Here is a 22,385-nt window from a genome sequence, read left to right on the forward strand (position 1 = left end):
ATATTGACCTTGAGTTAGTGGAAACTGGATAATGTGTTGTTTTTATGGTGATATTTATTCAAACATACAGCTCAAGATAGAATTACATTCAAAATGTCTGCAAGTAAGCCAACAGCTTTGTATAACTTACTCTTCCAAGTTTTTTTTTTTTTTTTTTAACAAAAGTTTAAATATAAGAATTTTTATTTTCTTATTTAAGCAAATGATTAGTCCTAGTCCCATTTCAATCTTTACAAATCAATCAACAAAACAAACCAAGATGCAGCTTCGGTTACATGTGGAGATTCATAAGTCAGGGGACTCTGGAGGAAGCTGCTCTTGCAACCACAGCTGTTATTTGATAGCAGAATGCAATAATATTTACTGCTTATTCAGGCAGTACTCATCCATCTCCAATTAATTACAGGAATCACTTTCACAAAACAAAGGAGTGTGTGAGTTTTTGTGTGTGGCCATTGGGGGAGCATAACGCAGGTGTGCCAGCCTACGTCTGCTTGTATCTGAGAGTGTTGAATGTCACTAATAATTAAGAAAGGCAGGCAAGAGTCCAAAAATGGCAATTATTTACCTCCAGCGTTCCATGGAAAGGGAGTAAAAACTGCACATTAAGCTTATCGTGGCAATTAATTTGTGCCTCACAAAAGGTTTTCAAACCTCTTTGAATTTTTCATATCTTGTCATGTTACCATGAGAAACCCATGTGTACTATATCTGGATTTAAAGAATTGGCAAACATAAAGTAGCACTTAATTGCTAAATACAAGGAAAATGATCAGTGGTTTTAAAATTTAGGAAAGTGTATTCTATGTGTCTATTCAGTCCTCTATACTCTGATGGCCACAAAACATTACAGTGCAACTAAATGCCTAATTAGTAAATAAGAGTTCACGAAAGCCCCTGCTTTTTGGCATTTATTTGTGAAAGTTTACATTCATGCATCATTTTGAATCCAGTTTATAATTAAGCAATGCTTTGTTTTAGTCTACAATGTAAGAAACTAAAAATACTAAACATTTATCATAAAGGGTAAAAAAAAGACTTTTAGGGTGTGAATATTTTTGTAAGGCTTTCAGTTTTCTGACAGTACTCTTTTCACAAAGCAATTTAAAAAGGTTAAAATCAGAGACAGAGTAAGATGAAAAGATTCAAACCATTTCCAAGCCCTAAGCACAACTTATACTTACACTTTATTTCTTAAAATGTATGTAAAGAGCAAGGTATCAAAATAAAATCTCACCATTCTATCACTTCCTACTTAAATAGATCTAACGTGCTTTAAGAATGGCTATACAATAGATTTACAAAGAAACATATCTCAGAAAAGGATTTATGTTTGTTACAGTCATATTAGCAGTGACGTAGTGCAGTGACGTAGTGTCACGACAATTATGCAGTTGACGACAAGTGTGTAATCATATTTATCTAAAACTAGATAAGCAGTAAGAGACATCTGTCCTGATGGCAAACTCCCAATCCTGGCAGCTCAACCGATCAGACTTTAGTCAACAGAAAATGTGCTTCATACTATTAATATAAGTGAACTGCCAGGGGTTGAAATAGATGCAAGAAGAAGAAGGGAAGGAGTTGATGAATACATAATGGGAATAAAAACAAGAGAGGGAGAGAGAGATAGAGAGATGGACTGGGGAGATGTGAGACAGTTAGTCAAAAGAAAGAAATGAGATTAGAGCATAAACTAACCAGATCTCTGACCAGAGGCATTGCTTTCCTCTTTCTAAGGTCTGGCATGCTGTCAATGCTGTACAGAGCACCACCCATGCTGGAAAAAGAGACACACCATACATCAGCTTCATATCAAATAACCGCTGTCAAAAATCTGGACACAACAAATCAATTACACAACTGGCTTGCCTTTTGTTTGACAAGTTATAGATTTTCAGCCATAATGTTGTCAGCTTTATAGTTACTTACCCTGCAGACAAAAGCAATGAGGCAATCCCAACATGCTCTCCTCGGGCCTGTGGAGAAAGATGAATTAAAAACACAATGCTTGAAAAACATTTAAAACCTACAGAGAAATTAAAATGTTTTCCTATTGTTGACAAATAAATAGGAGTTTTTCTTCAGACACATACGGCTTCAACGCAAAAACAGCTAAATTGTGGGTTTAAGTAATTATACCTCATACACTAGACGAAAAATAAAAAGTGTTTCAGACAGATAACTGCTCATGTAATCATGCCTACCATTCAATGTGCTCCATAAATGATAACCACATTCTTTGTCTGGTTAAATAATAACAGACCTTGATCATCATCATACTAATGCAAAGAAAAAGGTCTGCCTAAGATCCGTCTTGATTCCGGTTTTACAGGTTTTATCATTATCCTCCTAAATATCCATGAGTGCTATGAGAGCAACACACGAGAAGACGCATATGGCTACACCCACCTGAGAGTCTTCTCCAGCCATGGGTAATCAGAATGGACTACATGCAAATCGCTACGGGGATGGCAAACAACTGAAAAGAAAATAATGAAATGGCAAAAACAATACAAGGGGAAAACAGAAACTAGGCTAACACAACACATAAGATTGCAAAGGATAAAAAAAACTGAAAAATGAATGGGCAAAAAATCATTAAACATGTAAAATAGAACACTATAACATGCAAGAACTTATACAACATATAGTTATAAAACAATTGAATATTAAAGCACAGAAGCAACAGGGTAAACATACAGCAAAAAAAAAAGAAAATCCACAGACATTAACCTGGCAGGTATGCAAGCAGACACAACAATGCTACACTGAAACATGTGCATTTTGTACCTCTTGTAGCTGCAGTCGTACTCGACTGAAAAGGCGAAGCCAGTTAGCTTTGGCTCTAGCAGGTCCTGGCTCCATGATTTCTCTCTTTGGGAAACTGAATTAAGAATTGAAAACAAATACAGTAGAATAATTTAGACCATCAGACATAGTGATAGCTAATAATATGGAACTTAAACATGAATCAGAAAGTGTTTAAACACGTGATTTACAGATTTGGTCAGACATTCACATCAACTGAAAGATTTATGTTAACTTTCTTTAACTCAAAAACCGACAAATTATGTATACAAGCCCAAATACATGTGAACAGGTCCACTGATACTTAAAAGTCTCAGTAATATGCATCTCAAGCGACCTTCTGGAATAATTCTAGCTGCATTTGCGACCGCTCTCCAAAACAGAAATATTACTCGTAGATATTGTATTTTTACTGTTTTCAACGGATGTGAACCACAAAACAATGACACTTTAATAAAGCTTATGCATTTTGAGTCTTCAATGAGATTGGCATAGAAAGAAAGACTTTACCTTGGAACAGGAGCTTCTTCTGTTTTCTCCTCAGGAGCAGGTTGCACAGTTTCTGCTGCTGGGGGCTGATCAAGAGGATGAACGTCCTCCAGAGGGGTTTCCGCTGTGGGCTCAGGCTCCAGGGGCTTGGTGTCCTGAGGTGGAACCTGGGTTGGGATGGTAGGGGTGGATGTTGTGACAGACAACTGTTGCTGTGATGAAGCAAAGGAAGGCTTGATGGAATCTGAAGCATCAGAGGGCAACACGCTGTCCTGTGAGACTGGAGGTAGTTCAAGAGCTGCACTGGGCAACTGGGTCTGATCCTGGGCAAGCCTCTGCTGATGCAAAGATGCTTGCTTCTCCAAAGGTGGCCTGGAGGAAGACAGGCCATCAGATGGTGGCACCAAGGTGGATGCAGAGCCTGATGGCACTGATGGAGTGTAGATCGGCTCCTTGTCTTGGCTTTGTTTTTCACCCAGTGGAAACATGTCTTCATCTCTGTAGTGCATCTCTTCATCATCTTGATAGTTATACTGCCCTTCCTCTGCGTAAATGTCACCTTCCTCTTCATCATACAGTGCACCCTCTTCCCCTCCATCTTTGAGGTAGCCTCCCTCGTCACTGTAGACCCCTTGGTGGTCCTCCCCCTCCCAGCCCGGAGAGTCTTCTTTGCCATAGCTGACGGAGGAATGGCAGGAGTGGTACGAGTCGTTTTCATCGTAGAACTCTGAACCTTGAAAGCTTTCACCGTCCTCTGGAGGAAACTCCTCGCTAAGCTGAGAGCTTCCTCTGCTCAGCTCCGCTGACGAGGCATAGCGGCTGTCTGTCGGACTGACATGAGGGGGAGATAAAGACGTGTTAGATACATACAACCCACATGGATTTGAAATATAAATGACCGGGGATCCCGACAGCTGTGTGATTAGTTAGGTTGTCACAGTTAAGGAGCTTGTGCTGAGGCCAGGGAGGGAGACAACTAATCAAAGACTAATGTAACTTACAAACATATTAATACCCCTTTTAATTTTCTTTCACATTTTATTACATTGCAACCACAAATTTCACTTAATTTTCTTGGAATTTTATGAGACAAGCCACACAAAATAGTGCATACTTGTGAAAAGGAAGAAGGAAAATGACTGAATGTAGTGAGGCAAATTTAGTGAACTCGTTCGCTGGAGCCCACATACCAGCTAACCGTAGCATTTAAGCTTAGCATTTTATCTAATTTTAGCATATGCACTGCTTTTAGGACACTGCATGGTGTAAGTCAACGTTAATAAAATATTAGTAATAAATAAAAGCTAAACTTAACTTACTGAATAAAGTAGGTTGGCCACCGTACTAAATAATCCTCATCTGATTGTTGTTAGATTTTTATTTAATAGAAAAGAAACATGTTTGCTCTCAAATCACAATTATGCATGTTTATTACATAAAATCTTGACAGTATACTTAGAAGTTTATGGCTGTAACCAGACAAAATGTGAGTTCAAGGGGTGTGAATAATTTTGCACTGTAATTCCAATCAAATGATTTTGACTAGTTATGCATCTTTTTCATAGCAAGATGTGTGTTTTAGTTGAGATAAATACAAGGTTTCAAGAGATGCTAAATCAAACATAAATTAAAGCAGATAAAAATCTTCATACCAACCCCAAATTGAATATAACACGATAAAAACACACCTCTCCAAACTGAGGAGGAAAAAGCAATAAACTTAGATAATTTATTTGCCTTTTGCAGATAAACATGTGAGAAATTTTACAAAAATGGTTATTACTCACTGGGACAGCCAATGAGTCAGAGAGAGTTTGCAGAAACACAGAAACACATCTTCTTGACCACACTGCAACAAACACTCACACTTCACTGTTTTATCTATATTTACCACAGTGGTCTTAGTTCAATAACGCACAGCAATAATGGAGAGTACTATATAATGACTTTTAGGCTGTGAGCCAGAGGGAGTACACAGTGGTATGGATGAATGGTCACAGAAACCACCACAGCACTTCCTTTTTTCTCAGTCCATAACCTATCTTACAATCTCTCACATCCAGAATCACATAGTGACAAATTTCCCATATTGTTAAGTCTAAATACATATTTAACCTTTTATTTTCTGAAAGAATACAGATTTAACGACACACTGAAGGGGATAATAACATTTCTTGGGTTCTCTGCTAAGGCGCCATGATCAGAAATACAGCCTTTACTGCCTCACAAGTGGGATTTAAATGTGTATAATTACCAAGTGTGAAACAGCCAGGACAAGACAGGGCCCTTCCTCAAGTCTCACATACAGGGTGAGGCTGTAATAACAAGCTGTCATGACAACAGATGCGCACAGACTCTTACAGGCGGTCCCAACGACTCCAACCAACAATTAATCCATCTGCCTCCAACTGCTGAAATATCAGACATGTCCACACATCATGTCAATCATTCATCCTCTTCCCACACACACAAAGAGAAGGCTGTACAGCCTATCTAGCCATAAACACAATGCATCATTGGTTAGATCTGAAATTTTTTATTTTTTTTCACCAAGAGCACAATAAGGACAGAAGCAGGAATAGTAGTCTTCTATAAAATTATATAGAAAATACATATACAAGGATAAGAGCACATGCATGCAAGCACATCGAGCGAGGAGGACGGGACAAGTCCACCACTGACGTCACAGCGAGACGGTGTCACAGGCCGGAGCAGGACGAGGAAAAGGAGGAGCACAAATTGCAGAGGAGGCACAGAGACCCACCTATCGGACAGAGAGTGCCTACTGTCTAGAGAATACTGACGACTGGTGCGCCGGCTTGACCCTGAGCCTGAGTCGATATCGCTGCGCCCGTTGGTGGCAGAGTCTAAACTATCATAGCGTCTGGTAGGAGGAGTAGGAAGGGAGGTGGGGAGGAGAGGTGGAAAAGGAGCATCAGTATAGCTCAGTGCAAATCTTTCAAAGAAAGCTCGAACTAGTCTGAGCCTCTGGCCTGTCCGGTTAAGGAATGGTTCACAACTTTAATTTAAAAGTAACTATCAGATGGAGAAGTTTTTGATTTGCTTTATCTGGCCACAATGTGCACCATTTATCTGTGATCCCACGGTCCTTAATTAATCTAAAACAGGTGTATTTCGAGCAATACCTGGAACTGTTTCACTCCAGCTGATTCTTTTCTCTGAGCTTGAAAATAACAGCGAAAAGAAGTTAAGTTTATGATTGTGTTTATGAGATTTATAAAGTATGACTATGTTTATGAAAATATTTACATTATCTACTAATATTAGTAGAATGTGATAACAGGAAGAAAAACGTATTTAGTTTGTGAACCAATCCTTAAATATTGTGAAAGAAAAAAAGACATTGCACTTCAAAATGAACTTCCCTCCTAATTCTTGCCAAAGGTAAAGATCTACAGTAGATTTAAGCCTTCCTGAGAAGTACTTCAGCTTTGATCATTTGTTGCAATTGAATTTTCTACACAAGGCTGTCGAGAGGAAATCACATGGGGTTTCATTCATTCACACATGCATACAAAGATGCAGACACACACACATGCATTCACACAATAAAAAAAAAAAATCACAAAGGCTCACTTCATACATGACCTGAATACAAGAACGCTGAGCCCCAGCATACTTGTATACACTGAGGCCTGAGCTGTTCTCTAGAGGAGGAGGATACAGTGGGAGATGTTACCATGTGCAACATCGAAACAAAACAAGGCCACACGAGCTCGGTGGTCTCAGACGTCCGACGGGATTTGTTGATTAAGGAAGAACTTGTTTGAACTGGAAATTATTAATCTCAAAAAACAAACAAAAAACAACAACAAAAAAACAGAACAAAACAAAAACCACTACCTTTTTTAAAAATTCTGACCACCACCAGACATTATTAATCAGATTCCAGAGATAAATTTAATTTGAACTAAGTAAACTTTGGTGTGTATTTATAGTATTTATAGCATGCATGTTACCTCATGGTTCTGTGATCATAGTCCAGCTCATGGATGTCATCGCTGAAGGAGTGCCTGTAATGTTGATGCCGTATTGGGTACTGGTGCATGGAAGCATTGGGCTGGGAGGTGGTGTAGAAGGGAGGTGGGATGCTGTTACTGGTCTCGCTGCGGTAGTCGCTGTCCCTGTCATCAACAGCACTGTCTGGGTCCTCGTCTGTTCACATAACACAGTGGGAGACGAGATGAAGATGGGTTTTGACGCTTGGAGAGATCAGAAATTGTTGCCAACAATGTTGTTGCTTGTTGAACTTGACATTAATGACAACAAGGATATGTATAGCATTGTGTTAATTAATAATCTGTAGAGGTTGAGCGAGCAAAATAATGAAAAATATTGAGAAATGTGATATTTAAACCTTCCTTTAAGTCTTTAAGATGTCTTAGATGAAGTTCTATGTGGATGATAAAGGATTTGTTAGCTTAAAAATATGCCAGATAATGACCCAGTACAAAAATGTCTCTCTTTGTTTTTATGCCTAAGCTTAAGAAATGGCCCTGAAATCAGACTATTGGAAAATTATAGACATACCTAAAAAGCTCATTGAACTTGACCCTACTTTATCTGATAAGAGAGTGGTCAAATATCAATCCAGTCAAGCTAGAATAGTATTTATTCTTTAAAAATGAATGTAGTTGAGGAGCAACTTTCATCCAAATATTAGTTGGAGTATATGTATATATTTGTGTAATTTACTTTATGTGCAATTTACAACCGTTGTGACTAAAGAAAAGTCACATTAAATGTAAACTTGTATTCCAAATCCGTTGTTTAATACACTGAAAAATCTAATTCTACACAAGTATCTCTTTAATTATCTTCTTCTGACTATTACTATTCCTACTGCCTCCTAAACATCTGCCCGGGTGAGAAACACATGATTCTCCACTGAAATTAGATATATCTAATGATTTACTCAAAAATAATTTAACATGAGCTGGAGCAAAGTTCAAAACAGGAAATCCATTTTCATGCACTTATGGTCTCAGAGGAAAACTGCACTGGGAGATCATTACACTGATTTGTGGACAATAAATACAGTTGCACAAGCCATTAGTAGAAGTGCATGACAGAAACTTACTCTGCTGGTCTCCCCACAGACTCCAATTACCTGCACAGAGAGAAATTGTTAACTTGTAAAAATTTACTTGCGGATGTAATTCAAACACATTAAAAATCCACCAACACAGCTAACCAAACATGAAGATCTGCAACCCTGAAAAATAATCATCTTATGGTGTAAATCTGTAGATGAGAAGCTATGAAAGAGGTGACTGGGTTCATGTCTTTCTATGAGCAGAAAAAAAAAAAGAAAATCAAAGACAAGGCCATTCTAGCAGCTTATATAAAAACTGACTTTTTAAAAGCAGCTGCCCTTGATGCTTCCAAGTAGCTACAAGCAAAAAACACATATATGCCGTTATAATTCAGACAAACACAAGCTCCATTTGAATAAAGAAAGAAAAGCAATTGTAAGCAGACTTGAACTGCACACGCTTCTCCACCTGCTCCCCATGTCACCATCACTAGACACAGAGATAAACAGCAAAAGCTTGTGTCGGACACGCAGCATATGTCAACTCAATTTCATCACACATTTATCCCCTTTAAGTCATTCTGGAGCTCAGGCAGGCATGCATTTATGATTAGTCACATCAGTTTTTCCTTTGCTTTCCTCCCTCCATCCTCTGTTGAATCTAATAGCTACTTTCTGCTTAGTCTTTTTCTCAATGAGTCAAGGCAACAGAGCAGAGGGAGCGGGGAGAGTGGAGCCACAAAAAGGACACAGCGGGTGATGGCACAGAGGGAGGTGAATGCAGAAGACATCGGTGACACTCACAGCACTGTGTGGAGGGGGCATGGAGTGATTGCTCTTGTTCTTCTTGGTAGGCATACTGACGTTGAAAGAGAAGCAGTGGAAACGGGCATGTTAGGAGAATAACATAAAGGTCTTTGACTAGGAAATAATTCAGGTAAACTAGATCTTAGTTCTGACAGTTCGGCTTTTTCTTGCAGATATGGAAAATAAATTATAAACACAAATGGAGGCGAATTAGATTCAACAAATAATATATATTTTAGATGACTATATTATGACGAGAAAGATAAGTAACTGTGAGTGGCATTTAATTAACAGTTTATGCAAAATAGTGAAATTCTTACGTCCTGATCTCTCATTGCATTAAGTTGTTCGAGTTTCTTAGCCCAGTATCTGGCCTCCTCTTCTGGAATGTCTGCAGGAAAACAGAAACATGTTTCTTCCCTTAGAATATTAAGTTCTGATTAATTTAATTGCATAGGCATGAAAGATGTCATAATTTTAGATATTATGAAAGATACAGTCAAAATAAAAAGAAGATTGAACAATACTATAAGGTGTAGAAAGATGCAATTGTGCAAATTTTAGAAGACAAAGTTTCTTCTGAAAACAATTCCACACTCAAAAACTTTAAGCACAAAGCAGAAGAAGCCTTGCTCCAGCAGTCTCACTTATTGATATAATTTGTAAAGTTGTGCAATCACTAAAAATAGAAAGGAAACTGCTTGGATAAAATTCATAAAAATGCTGACGACCAAACCTAATGGCAGTTCAAAGCGAGTGTCAAGCAGCAGCCTGTGAAAGGTCGGGTCTTTGGTTCCACAGATTTCATTCTCAGCCATAATCACATTCGAGTCCAGGGTCAGCCACTGACCCGGACCCTCCTGAAAAACACGAGATAGGACAAGTATATCAAAAATAAAAACAAAACACTTATTGCATGTTGCGGCTTCTGGATAAAATGTGTTATTTCATTGTTTGCATATGTTGTAGTCTGTATTTACGCATTCAAGATACATTATAAAACTAATCATATAATCTTTAACAAAATATAATCTTTTATTAATTTAAGTATTATGCTTAGTTTTTTTCTCAATCAGTCAAGGTAACAGAGAAGAGCTGGTACCTCATTGGACTGTCGTATGTTTTGAAGGGGTATCCATACAGTTCCCACCATGGTGTCCCAGATCAGTCCTTTGTTCCAGACCTCCACTGTGAGACCCAGCCCCTGACGGTTTATTTCGCTGTTGATGAGAAAAGTGAAAAAAAAAAACTACATATATCATAGCTGAATACAAACAAGTTTTAGCAGAGTAGAAATAAATGCCAGGAATTATATGTGGTAATGTGAAGAAAAGATGATTATCCACAAGGCTACTAACAGGAAGAGACAAGAGCAGAGACTGTGTTCCTGTGGAAATTACCAGAATGAGCTTTCACATATACTGCTGCTCATATAGTTTAAGGATCACACAAACCAGAAATACAATCACCATCTTCCTCTGCATGTCTCAACATTTAGTAAGCCCCTTTTGCTATAATAACCAGTTTTAATTTCAGTGGAACATTTTCTTCTCGCTTCCCAAAGACCTCATAAAGTAATCAGACTCAATGGTTTGCTGCTGTTTGAATAGTAGAGTAGAGGCAGAGACAAGAGACACAAGTCAGAGTAAAAGCCCTTCTTAAGAATCAGTTTTGTTTTTGGCAGATTTTCAGTATTACTGACTTCAAAAGAAATCTTTAGAAGGAATAAAATCCTCTGGGTGTGGAGACATGTTATGTGATCCTCTCACTCCTCAACAGGAAGATGGCTAAATAAAAGCAAGAAGCCACAAAAAGCTCCTTTTAGTGGTTGATCACTAAAAGATTAAGAAATAATTCTCCAAAAGGTTGTTAAAAATGTTATCTAAATGTAGTTTCTTTTATAGGAAGTCAACTACGTAAATAATTAAAAGTGCTCATTTTTAAAAGGACAATGACAAACACTATTACACGCTTTCAACTTGTTTTTTAGTAGTTTGAATGGGATTGTATTTAAGAGAAAAAGAACATTAAAAACAGAATCAGGACAGTAAAGAACTCTTAGTAAAATGTTAATTTTTGACATACCTACAGACAGGCAGAGAGAATAAATGTGGAAATGAAAGCACAGGAGAGATAAGTGAAATGAGAAGACTCACAACATGAAGTCCTGTTCCCAGCATGGTTGACTGCCACGCACAGCGATGGTGGTGCTCTTAACATTTTGCACCTTCAAGGTCACGTATGTGTTAAATTTCTCTGTAAGAGATAAAGCAAAAATTTCTCCTGGCTTATAGTTTTTGTTTGTCCATATTTCTTTGTTTGTTTAATGTATGTAGATTAATGTTCATAACTCACCTTGGGGTCCATCGAGCTTGCCTTTCTTTACTGTGTAAAAATTGGAAAAGAAAACAAGATATCAGTTTGTTTCGTCGGTTTGCTGCGTAACATGACTTTTGATAAAGAGAATGCAACTTCAACAACAACATGGGACTCTCCTCTGATTAAGTCTGCGTGAACATTTATGCCCTTTTTACCTTTATATCACTATCTTTTCAAGACTTGAACAATGCTACATGAGATGATTAAAATCTTGCTTCGTCCCTGACCTCTTGTAGAGGTTGCTTGGTTTTAAATTATGTTTAATGTTCATTTAAGTCCTTCACAGAGCAGCTGTATTTATGCTGAGATTGAATAAGTCACAGCTGACTTCTGACAGAAATTGGTTACTCTAGATGTGATTTAGGACTTTGAGAGTAAAGCGAATTGAATATAAATCCCCACCCAATTTTGTACACCTTTATTAGTATTTGGTAAGCCATATATCATTGTCTATTATAAAACCATAATAAAATATGCCGAAGTTATCAAATTGTGAAACAGCTCAAGGGGTATGAATACTTCAGGAACCGAGCCTAATCGTTGCCTCAAGCTCACACACTTTAAAGTATATCTGGCTGGTGACTGACAGCAGTTTGGCATTTTAGAGATGAGGTGGGAGGTCTGCAATTCTCAGGCCGGGATTCCTCTGTTCTCTATGGGTAGAATGCCAAGATCTCAATATGAAAGGCTGCAACCATTCAGTAGATGTCAAAGTCTCTGGGTCACTTTTTTGGAGTCTAGAGGAACAGCTTCTGCAGTAAAAGTGAAAGGTTAAGGTAAGGGCAAGCATGACCATATGGTTTGTTATCTCTAAAAGATGCATATGTGAAATCTCTCAAAGTTTTTAGCAAGACAGACTTAGTAATACAGTCGTTTTCTCTAAGAAGAGGAACAAAGCACTGCCAAGGTTTGACTGCCAATCCCCCTACACAGAGTCCTCTAGAGGTACGAGAATGACTTTTAAAACACCACTGATGTCAAATTGGCATTTATTATTCATTTAATTTTGAACCCTACTGATGTCTACCCTCTCTCTGTTCAGCAGAGATGTATTAATATTCAGATTGCTGATATTTAATCCCTGCTGATTGCCTGTTTTTATTCATACTGACTTTTGGGAAATCAGGCACAACTATCAAGAAATATATATGAGAAAATATATTAAAAACACCAACTTGTAAGAATTCCCTGGCGCATGTGTGAATGATAGCAGGCAGTGATTAAGGTATTTGCTTATCTTCCATTTTAAAATCCTCCCCTTTTCTAGAAACAGCATTTTTGCATTTACATTTTTCTATTTTGCTAACCCTTTTTATTGTCAAAGCACAAAAGAAAATGTGGTACATTTTACAATAAATTATTGTAAACTGATTATTCTAATCTGTGTTGGAAAATACCCTAGAAAAAATTAATTATACAACAGTGATGTATCACAAAAAACCCTGCTATAAAAAGGAAATTGTCCTATTCCACTAGACAATAGGGCATATATATTTAAACTATATGTCTATCTCAAAGACTGTTAATACATCATGTAACAGCTCAGCACAGTAGCCAGGACACTTGGTCAAGTTTAGCTTAACTGATTAGTTTCCTGGCACAAGCATAGATTTTAGGCATCATTTAGCCTTCATGACATTTCATTTTGAGGCTATTCCATATCATAAACTTAATTTTAGCCTGCTTTACCCATTCTAAAACCCACTTTGGTGTGTGTTTGTGTTTGGGATAATTGCCAAAATGTCAACAATTCAGCTGTTAATTTTGGGTGAAGTTTGATGATGTGCTTACAGCGTTATTATCATGATGAAGAAACAATAGAACAACTGATGATGCCTGGAACGATGAGCAGATTTGTGAACCTAACATGTGGAAAGGCTGCAGATTAAACTGTTACTCCTGTCTTTGCAGTGGCTAACCTTTTTCCTACCTTAGGAATACCCACTATTGCTACTTGAGTGTTTGCAATTCTGTGAGCTCTCACTCAGTGTGTCCACCACCAATATACATCTGAACCATTAAACCCAGTGCTTTGCACAATAGATGTGCCAGAAGGCAACATATTATAGATTTGTATGGTGTGTTGTGAGACCATAGCAAGATTTCCCCTGTCCAGGCAAAAAATAATAATTGAATAGGTAGTAGTTTAAAAAAATGCATTTTCCACTTTTCATACTTGTCTAGATCTTGATAATAAAATTACAATTTTAGCTTGACTATGGATCACTTAATAATACAGAACTGTCAGTCAAACTGTCCAGGATAGTAGTAAATAAATATAAATCCTTTTGTTCAGTCAAGCAAAAACAAAACTGGATTTGAAGAGAGATCATGACAAGGCAACACATTCTGAGTCATTTTCTCAGTCAGTGAAAGAAGGAACGATAATCACTGTGGACAAATAGATTTCTTAAGTTTTATTTTCCCAGCAAACCTCCAGTGTGATGCCTATCTCTGCCATTACAATGAGTCAGGTGCCAAAGCTGGTGGTGTGGTGAAGCATATGTTTCTGAGCTAACTTCAAAGGAAAACCATCTTCTAGATGTTAACCCGCCAACAAAGCATTAACATCTGAAGGAGAAGCAAGACTTAATTCAGTCGACTCACATTTTACAAGCATGTGAATACTAGCAGTCATTAACAGATGCACCTTAGCGGCTCACTTGCCAATCCTCTCGCACAGCGCCCTGTCCTCATCCAGTCATTGCCCTTTCCATCTCACTCCATCACTCACTCCTACAAGCTTCCCCTGCCATGTGGTGAGTGCGCACGTGCACTCCCTTTCTATCTCTTTTGCTTGTGCTCCATTAATCTCTCTGCGGAGCCGCCGGATGCAGTCAGAGTGAGCTGCATCCTCAACTCTAAAAATAACCGCTCTAGTGTGACAAGGCTGGGGAGAGGGGTGCTGGAAAGAGAGAAGAGGGGTGCTTGTGAGTGCGTGGGTGTGAGTGTGTGTAGATGGGGTGTGTTGGAGGAGTACATGCTATCAGGCATAAGGCTAAACCAACACTGCTGCATTTACAACACAGTGAAGAATGGAGTGTTGCATATTGTGTTGAGTTGCATCCACAGCAATTAGAAGATTCCCCTTCTCATTTTTCACTGAGGAGAAATAAATGAGTACACTCCTAAATTTAGAATAAGTTGGAAAAGAAGCTAGCATTTTGTTGGCGTGTGTATAGTTTCTGTCTTTATTGAACTAAAATCAGGAAACAGTTTTGATTCAATTCACTATAAAGGGTAATACACAGATTTAAGTGAATTTCTCTCGGCTCTAAATAAATATTCATACCTGTGATGTGTCTATATAAACTGTCCTCAGCACCTCATAGATAGCATGGTGTCATATCATGTTCATGTTTAAATCAGGGTCCCTGATTTCTATACAAATGTACCAATAAAATAGATATTAATGAGAAAATGTGGAACTGATGTTCTTAGTCCTTCCTATACGTTGCATTTTTCTGATGTGTTCATTGCCATCTTGCAGCTGGCTGTCACAAACAGATTTGCTGACATATTTAAATGCACTTACTTAGCCTCAATGACACAGTTTATCATTTCATAGATTACTTTTAACAACACAAGACATGTTAGGGGAAGTAAACAACTCTGAGAAACTAATACTACATGATCACTGGGGCATAAGAGGAAAAAGACACGAGACTTATCCCAATTATTTCACAAGTATTCCCGCACCCAGGATCAACCAATATGTTATTGATGTACAAATAGCTGCTGGCCTTATAACAGGTCTCAAAAAGTAATTAGGAAATGTCTATATTGATCTTAAGAACCAATGAAGATACAGGACCACCAATGGACCTTCAGTTTCAACATGTAGGTACTATGTTTGAGGATAAAGTATCTATCATGAAGGGTTGAAACTGTTAAACTTTTAAGCATGATCAGAAAAAAAATCCAATAATTTATAATTGAGAGGCAAAAAATATGTTACCTTTTAGGAAAAAGAGTAAGTCTTCTTATGCCAGACTCAGCACTTTTAATCTTTCGGTAGCCTTGTTATGCTTGGTGGAGTACATTCTTCTGCACAAAATAGCTTCAATTCTCAGGCGTTTTGCGGTTTGAAGGCTAAATATCTTTTTTTAGATCAAGTTTTGACATACCAAATATAAATGCTTAGTTTGACTAATGTCTTGCTTTGCTGGATGATCAAGTGTCAGTTCATGAACGCTTGATTGAGAACGCTTTTCATCATTTATGAATTTTACAATTCACTAATATATTCAAGTTATCCATGCCCAGGCAGATCTATAACAAGATACATAAGGTACCAAAAAATGACACTGCTATTATCATGTCCTACAACAGCTTTTACCAGAGACATATGGAGGGCTTTGTACGTATACTTTGTTATTAAAAGTGTTTGCGATGTAAACAATCCTCTGAATTTTCTCAAATAATGTAAAATTTACATGACTACTACTGAATATTAAATAATAAAAAAAAGCAGCCACATATCATATTCACCCTGGCACCAAACTTTACACTTGATACAATGCAGTCAGGTAAGTACCATTCTCAGGGCAATCGCCAAATTGCCATGAGAACTGAGCACTGGACTGCCACGAGAACGACATAATTCATCACTCCAGAGAACTCATCCTTAATGCTCTAGAGTCCAGTGCTGTTTGGATGCAGCTGCTCCACCGTGGAAAACCATTTTATGAAGCGCTGTTCTTGAATTAATCTGATGCTTGCATGAAGTTTGAGGGTCTGTCGCTATTGACTGTGCAAAATGTAGCCGACTGCGCACGATGAGCTTCATCATCTCCTGACCCCCCTCTCTAACTTTGCCTTGCTGTCATTTCCAAATGCTTTCACTTATTACTACACCATGGTACTTAGTAGCAAGAAAATGTAATGATTTGGAAGGATAACGCAGTACTTTTGACAATGTAGTATATTATTAGAACATAAGCAATTTTTTTACATCTTCAGAAATTTCCTTTATCAATCAAAAATAATCTTCATATAAATAAGATTTTTCATGCCCCTTTATCATTTGACTCTAGAATCACAAACACATCAGCAGCTAGCAACTAACCTTTTTGTGCCCTAAGATGCATTTTTTGTGAGGTTTCCACATGGTACCCAACATCAATTTTATGGACATCAATTTAGCTCTCATCAGACAACAAAATTATTTTTATTATACTGTTTAACCAAGCAGAGCGATTACACAGATTTTCTACCCAATAGCTGTCATTAAATCACACCTGAATCCACAACCTTAAAGGACTGAATCTCTTTTAGGACCCACCCTACATCCAGAGAAATACAGCACATTAGATTACATTTCAAACACATATTTGGAAAATGTATAAAAAAAAAAAAGATTAACAATTTATTTCACATTAGCTGCACTGTGAGAACTGGTTGCCATGAGCATAACCAGATGTTATTTTTTATTATTATTTTCTATAATAAAAACTAACAAAATTAATTTCAAAATCAAGGAAACCATAAAGACGCCACCTGCTTTTCTTTTAGCAAAACAATTTACAAAGGGGCAAGCTAAAAGTTGATTACATCTTGATTTACTATATTTGACAGAGGTTGCCAAGAGCACACACCTGGACTAATCTGTAATATCGATCAGGTTGTAGGAGTGCCAGGTTCTGTAATATCCGCCTAAGGACTCATTAGACTCCACATTATTAAATACTTTCTTTAGGTCAATTGTTGTGCACTAATCAAATATATTAGAAACACACACTACCATTTAGCATTTATTCCACACCATTTTTCACTAAGAATATATATTTTTTTAATGCAGGTGACTGAATTTTCAACTTTCTTCTGTAAACCTCGAGATGCTCCTTGGTTTTTATTTTATATGCTCAGACCAGCTGGTCGGAGAAACTGCCAGTACATGTTGCCAATACACGGACTGCTGGGTTTGTCTTACCTCCAACACACAGCAATGACATTTCTTATGCGCTCCTTTCGTCCAGACTCCGGCTTCTTCACCAGTTTCCTAATTGACACTGTTAATCTGTGCTGAAGGCGGCTGGGTTGGAGATGGGTGAAGCCAGGCGTCGCTTGGTTAGCAGCGGAGCCCGACTGTCTTCGTGACAGCCGGCAAAAAAAAAAAAAAAAAAAAAAGAAAGAAGAAAAAGAAACAGACCTATCCTCTCACTCTGACAGGGAACGCCGGCCGTCGCAGCCCCGTCTTTCTCTCTCTTTGTGGCGTTTCTCAGCGCCTCTTGCCACCCCGCCCGCTCTCCCTCAGCTCTCCGGTCCCCAGCAAACAGCCATCTTGTTCAGCTTCAGCACCACCAGCTGCGCGGACAGCGGTGACGTCAGAGCGAGTGGCGGCGGTGAAGGGCTCGCCACATTGCGAGCTCTTAAAATCTATTGAATAACAAATTTGTGATCTGTACTCGTATAAGAACACTCCTGTTTTCAGAGGTATATTTGGGAACATTATGATATGAATTAAGTCAAAAAATAAAAACTACTAAATAAGAAAAAATAATTGTGCTTGCTGGCTCCGACAGGTTCATGTTAGTTACAAAATGATTGACATTTATAACAGCTAATATTTTATACTATCACATTACATTACCCTGTCGACTTATCTGCAAACTTAAAAAAAATACTTAGATAAAACATCTCAGAAATAATTGTTTGCTAAATCTTGATTTTTGAATGTGTTCTAAATCCCAAGACCCCCGACACTTGACAATTTCAAACTCCCAAAATCAACTTGAATGAATATGCTACGTCTTATTTGTCTGCAATTGCATTTATCTAAAAATTACTTGCCATGGTTCTGAAAGACAGAACCATGTCAGATCACTTAACAGGAAATCATCCTGTCGTTTACAATAATTTAAAAAATAAACACGAAGGCCAAATCCAAGCTCAAATGTAAGGGTCAACACCCCCCTCTGCTGGTTCACTTGGATTTTGCAACAGGGCAGTTTTTCCTCCCCATTTGACCTAAATCCTAGTCAGACTTTTCAAACTTTGTGGTATGCAGCTGCAGCAGCTATTCGTAGATGTGGTTCAAACTTCTGCCTGTATATTTCAAGTACATGTCTTTCACAGATAGAAAACAAAAGGAACATTTAACAAACTCTTTAGTTGAAAACAATGTCTTCAAGATGATTTATTGAACGTCTGTAAAAAATACAAATACACTGACACAATTGTAAAACAGCATGTTCATCCCACAACTTGGCAAAGTCAAAAGTACAACATTTTATACCACAGCATTCAAGATTTAGCCCTGCCGCTCCCTTTTTTCTTTCGCCAATGCATTCCAGGGAAAATATAAACAATTATATACATGCTGAAATGGCTTTACCATGAGCCTGTGGATAACTGCTGACAAAATGCTATAAAACATAATTAGAGTCAACCTTATTTGTCCAGTTATAGGGCAGTTCGGGGGAAATCTAGTCTATGAAGAAATGCATGCATGCTGCCACACAGATTCACATTCAGAATAAAACATGCGCAGGAGCTCATGTCACACAGAATACATGCACTCATAAACAATAGACATGAGTCATATAGGTTGTTCAGAAGAATATGTACCATTTCCTTTGCAGATATGATTGAACCCACATGCTCAGTTGAAAAGAAACTGGTGTGGATTATTATATGGTCGTGTTCTGATGAGGCATAGGTGGTCGGAGTTTCCTCATAACTTCTCACTGACAAAAAACATAGAGGCAATAATTATAGCAGAACCTTAAAATATATGCTTTGAAAATGTCTTGCAAACATCTTCATACCCCTAAAACTATGCGCATTCTGTACCGTACCCCCAAAACGTCAATTTTAAACCTAAAATGTGGGAAGCTAGCAGAACAAAGATTTTGCAGATGCAGTACAGCCTCCCTAAACTCCCTAAAGTTGAGATTAGGGAGATTCACTGTAAGTTTAGGAATTACAGTGAATGCACTAAAACATGAGAAGTTTGAGTATTTCTACAAAGCGTCAAACTGACTGGGATGCAATATTTACCTGTCGAGATGAGAAAAGATCTCGTGAAGTTGGCTGAGAAGGGCGCGGTGTTTCTGAGGATTCCCCTCTAGGACTCCACTGAGTCGACTCAGATATGAGTCGAGATTACCAAGAGATGCTGTCTCCCCTGTACCTGTTAAGCCATTCAAAACAGATCAAATAAATGTCCATGTACTTTTGTTTTATTTTTTTTTTTTATCTTTTTTTATTTCACTTAATCGTCTTACATTGAAATCACAGGATTTGAGGTTGAATTAAAAAGGAAAATAGCTTTTGACCTGGCAGAGGGACTGTTGACAGACTGTTGACCAGTGTGTGTTTAATGGCCAGCAGGTGTTGGTAAAGAGCCTGAGTACGCTTCTCATCCTGCCCTAGTTCCGCCTCCAGGCGTTCTTTAGCAGTGTTCATGTCGTTGATGTGACGCTGCAGCACAGCGTTCTGCTCTTCAAACTCAATGTTCGTCTTCCGAAGCCGCCGCAACTCAGCTTCCCGAGCTAGAAACACAAACAGTGGCGAAGTTTGGCCAGTATTAAGCATCACCTTTCCACACAAGCTAAAAACCAGGAAATGTTTTGGTACCTATCAAAGTCTTTCAATATCATGTTACCTTTATTTTGATCAAGAAACTCTTCTGTGAAAATTGGAATGTCAAATCTGCTTGACAGGTCAACAGCCTGAAACAAAAATAAAACATCGACTGACTACTTGGCTTTGCAACATATATGAAATAAATACTAAACCACATAAAGGTTGCCCACCTTTGTTAAAGACGATCCTGAACTAGAACTGACAACAACTGATGGACTGTCTTCTGAAAAAATTAAAACAAATTAGCATTATACATGTTTTTTTTCCAAAGCACAGATAAAGGCTTTAAGAACTGGTGAAGTCTGCTGTTACCTTTTTTAATCTTCTTGTCATGTATCTTGGCACTGGTGATGTGGAAAGCCTCAGTCTGCTGGTATTCCTTCAGCTCCTGGGCATACTGCATCTTCTCTCGCTCCGCTTCGTCAAGGTAGCGCTGTCAGTAATCACACAATTCCGCATTAATTTGTCAAAAAGCAAAGAGTTTCTCCTGGACAAAACTAAATTTTCATAGATAAGCATGAATATTTAAAGACAGAAAAAAAATGAACAAACATAAATAATAACAACCTGTTTGTCATTTTGGGCTAATCGTGTCCACTCTGCTCCGAGTCTCTTTGTGATCTCTGGAAAAGGTAAGTCGGGATACCGGGCTCTCATAACTTCTCGTCGCTCATTTAGGAAGCGGACATATCCTGTTACGGGGGCTTTAGGACCATTAGGTAATACCTTCTTTCTTTTCTTCCCTTTTGGCCAACCACGTTTCTTTGGCTGCAGAGGAAAAAAAAGCAAAACAAACAAAAAAACCTAGCTTTAAATTATGTACTTACACAACAACAAAGAAAATACTGGATGAAATCTTACTTTCTGTATGACTGTTTAAACTGTGCAACATAACATGTTCATCAATGTTAGTTTGAGTAATGATTTGCTCAACATGTGCACCTGATCTGGTTTGTCTATGTACAATTTTAGGCATTTTAAGTGAAAATAAATGTTTTAATGAATTCTTCATCAGAAATTGCATGCTTACAATGACATTTAGTGAATTTTTTAAAAACTCTTTTGTTTTTGTTTCATTTGTATTATTTGAATTTTTCAACATTAAAACAGAAATCATAACACAAATATGAGCTGCTGTGTGCACATATTTATATCTGTAGCTTTGTTTTGACCAGTTTGTTGTTTTCCTCTGCAGTAGCACCCACCTCCTCTTGTTGGTCCACTGTGTGTGAAGCTTTGGGCTGCTGAGATGCATCACTCTGCTCTTGTTTAATTCCCCCCATCATCTCTTTCCACCCCGCTTGCTGTGAGAAAGTGGAACAGAGTCAGGGTGATTCTGCGGAAATACGTAACAGTGCGAACAAAAATGAGGAAAGCGTAAAAAATAGCAATAATTGCCAATCAGGAACAGCGCCTTTAAAGCTAACCTGCCTGCTAGCAGATCGTCATGGCTAACGTTAACTGGTCGGAGTCACACACGCACACACAAGATGAGCAAAATTCACACAAAAAGGAAAGCGAAAAGGATCAAATTTCCATCGGAAAAAAACAATAGTTATGTGTGGAATAAATACTGATAACGAAAAAAAGTAGGATTTTTCTTTATGTGAAATTTTCTAATACTTTTTCAATAAGCGTTTATTTCTCACCCGATAATATGTGTCCCTTGGCCAAACAGGAAGAGAAGTGTTTCTGCTTTCTGATTGGCTGATATCGAGACTGGCGATTGGCTGGTTGGTTGAAAACTTCACCCCCTTTGTTTGCATCATAACCAGTATGCACTGGCTTACGGAAATATGATAATGCAGGTTTAATAAGCTTTTCTCTGAATGTTGTGCAATTATGTGACGTAAAATCTTACGCATAAGGAAGCAACGATGTTAAAAATATTTTCATTTTTAGTTACCATACTGGATTTCTAAGGAACCATCCAGCCAATAGTTCAAGGTTTAAAAGCGTTTGTATTTTGTCTTTTAAAACTTGTCCCCAAGTTTGCTTTTACAGAACAAAGTCGGCCATTTTGACGATTTATAGGAAACGGGAGTCAATAAAAAAACTAACATAAGACTTGTTTCGGAGCTAAATCAAGAATATAAATTTGAATATTGGTTTGTGGTTGCCCAACTACCTTTAGATTTAGATGGGACTTTAATAATTGTTTTAATAAGTCTTTCTATGCATCAAGCATGTCTCTCCCATCCCCATCTTAAAACGAGAACGCAGGCAACTTTCACCACACACAAATCTCTTATCA

At 37.9% G+C, this 22,385-nt stretch overlaps 2 protein-coding genes across 6 annotated transcripts in view; both read right to left on the minus strand.

The window, feature by feature from the left end:
• Positions 1-17,857, minus strand: part of unc13a (unc-13 homolog A (C. elegans)) — a 45,746-nt gene extending 27,889 nt beyond the window's left edge. The window contains exons 1-14 of the mRNA XM_055047889.1: positions 17,475-17,857; positions 11,519-11,548; positions 11,320-11,419; positions 10,266-10,383; positions 9,900-10,023; positions 9,484-9,554; positions 9,161-9,215; positions 8,402-8,431; positions 7,281-7,476; positions 6,065-6,184; positions 3,322-4,131; positions 2,794-2,887; positions 1,933-1,979; positions 1,702-1,780 (exon numbers count right to left, since the gene is read on the minus strand). Of these exons, the coding sequence (XP_054903864.1) occupies positions 1,702-1,780; positions 1,933-1,979; positions 2,794-2,887; positions 3,322-4,131; positions 6,065-6,184; positions 7,281-7,476; positions 8,402-8,431; positions 9,161-9,215; positions 9,484-9,554; positions 9,900-10,023; positions 10,266-10,383; positions 11,320-11,419; positions 11,519-11,548; positions 17,475-17,496 (1,896 nt within the window). The 5' untranslated portion in view covers positions 17,497-17,857. The remainder of the gene's footprint in view (positions 1-1,701; positions 1,781-1,932; positions 1,980-2,793; positions 2,888-3,321; positions 4,132-6,064; positions 6,185-7,280; positions 7,477-8,401; positions 8,432-9,160; positions 9,216-9,483; positions 9,555-9,899; positions 10,024-10,265; positions 10,384-11,319; positions 11,420-11,518; positions 11,549-17,474) is intronic.
• A 791-nt stretch (positions 17,858-18,648) lies between these two features.
• hmg20b (high mobility group 20B) lies at positions 18,649-21,812 on the minus strand. 5 transcript variants are annotated; one of them, XM_055053253.1, is made up of 9 exons: positions 21,781-21,812; positions 21,337-21,435; positions 20,699-20,899; positions 20,444-20,564; positions 20,302-20,354; positions 20,151-20,217; positions 19,822-20,037; positions 19,544-19,676; positions 18,649-19,230 (listed from the first exon to the last, which is right to left on the minus strand). In XM_055053253.1, exons 2-9 carry the CDS (start codon positions 21,415-21,417, stop codon positions 19,218-19,220), a joined length of 885 nt encoding a protein of 294 aa, XP_054909228.1. In that variant the 5' UTR covers positions 21,418-21,435; positions 21,781-21,812; the 3' UTR covers positions 18,649-19,217. The 5 variants fall into 5 exon arrangements, with proteins under 5 accessions (XP_054909228.1, XP_054909239.1, XP_054909259.1 ...); XM_055053264.1 differs by having other exon boundaries at positions 21,337-21,467; positions 21,781-21,802; XM_055053284.1 differs by lacking the exon at positions 21,781-21,812 and adding an exon at positions 21,559-21,761 and having other exon boundaries at positions 20,302-20,351; positions 21,337-21,467.
• Positions 21,813-22,385: the final 573 nt, after the last annotated feature.

Source organism: Poeciliopsis prolifica, unplaced genomic scaffold (assembly GCF_027474105.1).
Source record: "Poeciliopsis prolifica strain line A6 unplaced genomic scaffold, Auburn_PproV2 SCAFFOLD002, whole genome shotgun sequence".
NCBI classification, from domain to species: Eukaryota; Metazoa; Chordata; class Actinopteri; order Cyprinodontiformes; family Poeciliidae; genus Poeciliopsis; species Poeciliopsis prolifica.

What these genes read in the sequence shown, in the direction of transcription:
- hmg20b (XM_055053253.1), bottom strand. Translation starts at nt 21,417, where the DNA reads ATGATGGGGGGAATTAAACAAGAGCAGAGTGATGCATCTCAGCAGCCC. An exon ending in CAGGATCGTCTTTAACAAAG is followed by an intron (nt 20,218 to 20,301) that starts GTGGGCAACCTT and finishes TTTTTGTTTCAG; the next exon opens with GCTGTTGACCTGTCAAGCAG. An exon ending in GTCAACAGTCCCTCTGCCAG is followed by an intron (nt 19,677 to 19,821) that starts GTCAAAAGCTAT and finishes ATGGCTTAACAG; the next exon opens with GTACAGGGGAGACAGCATCT.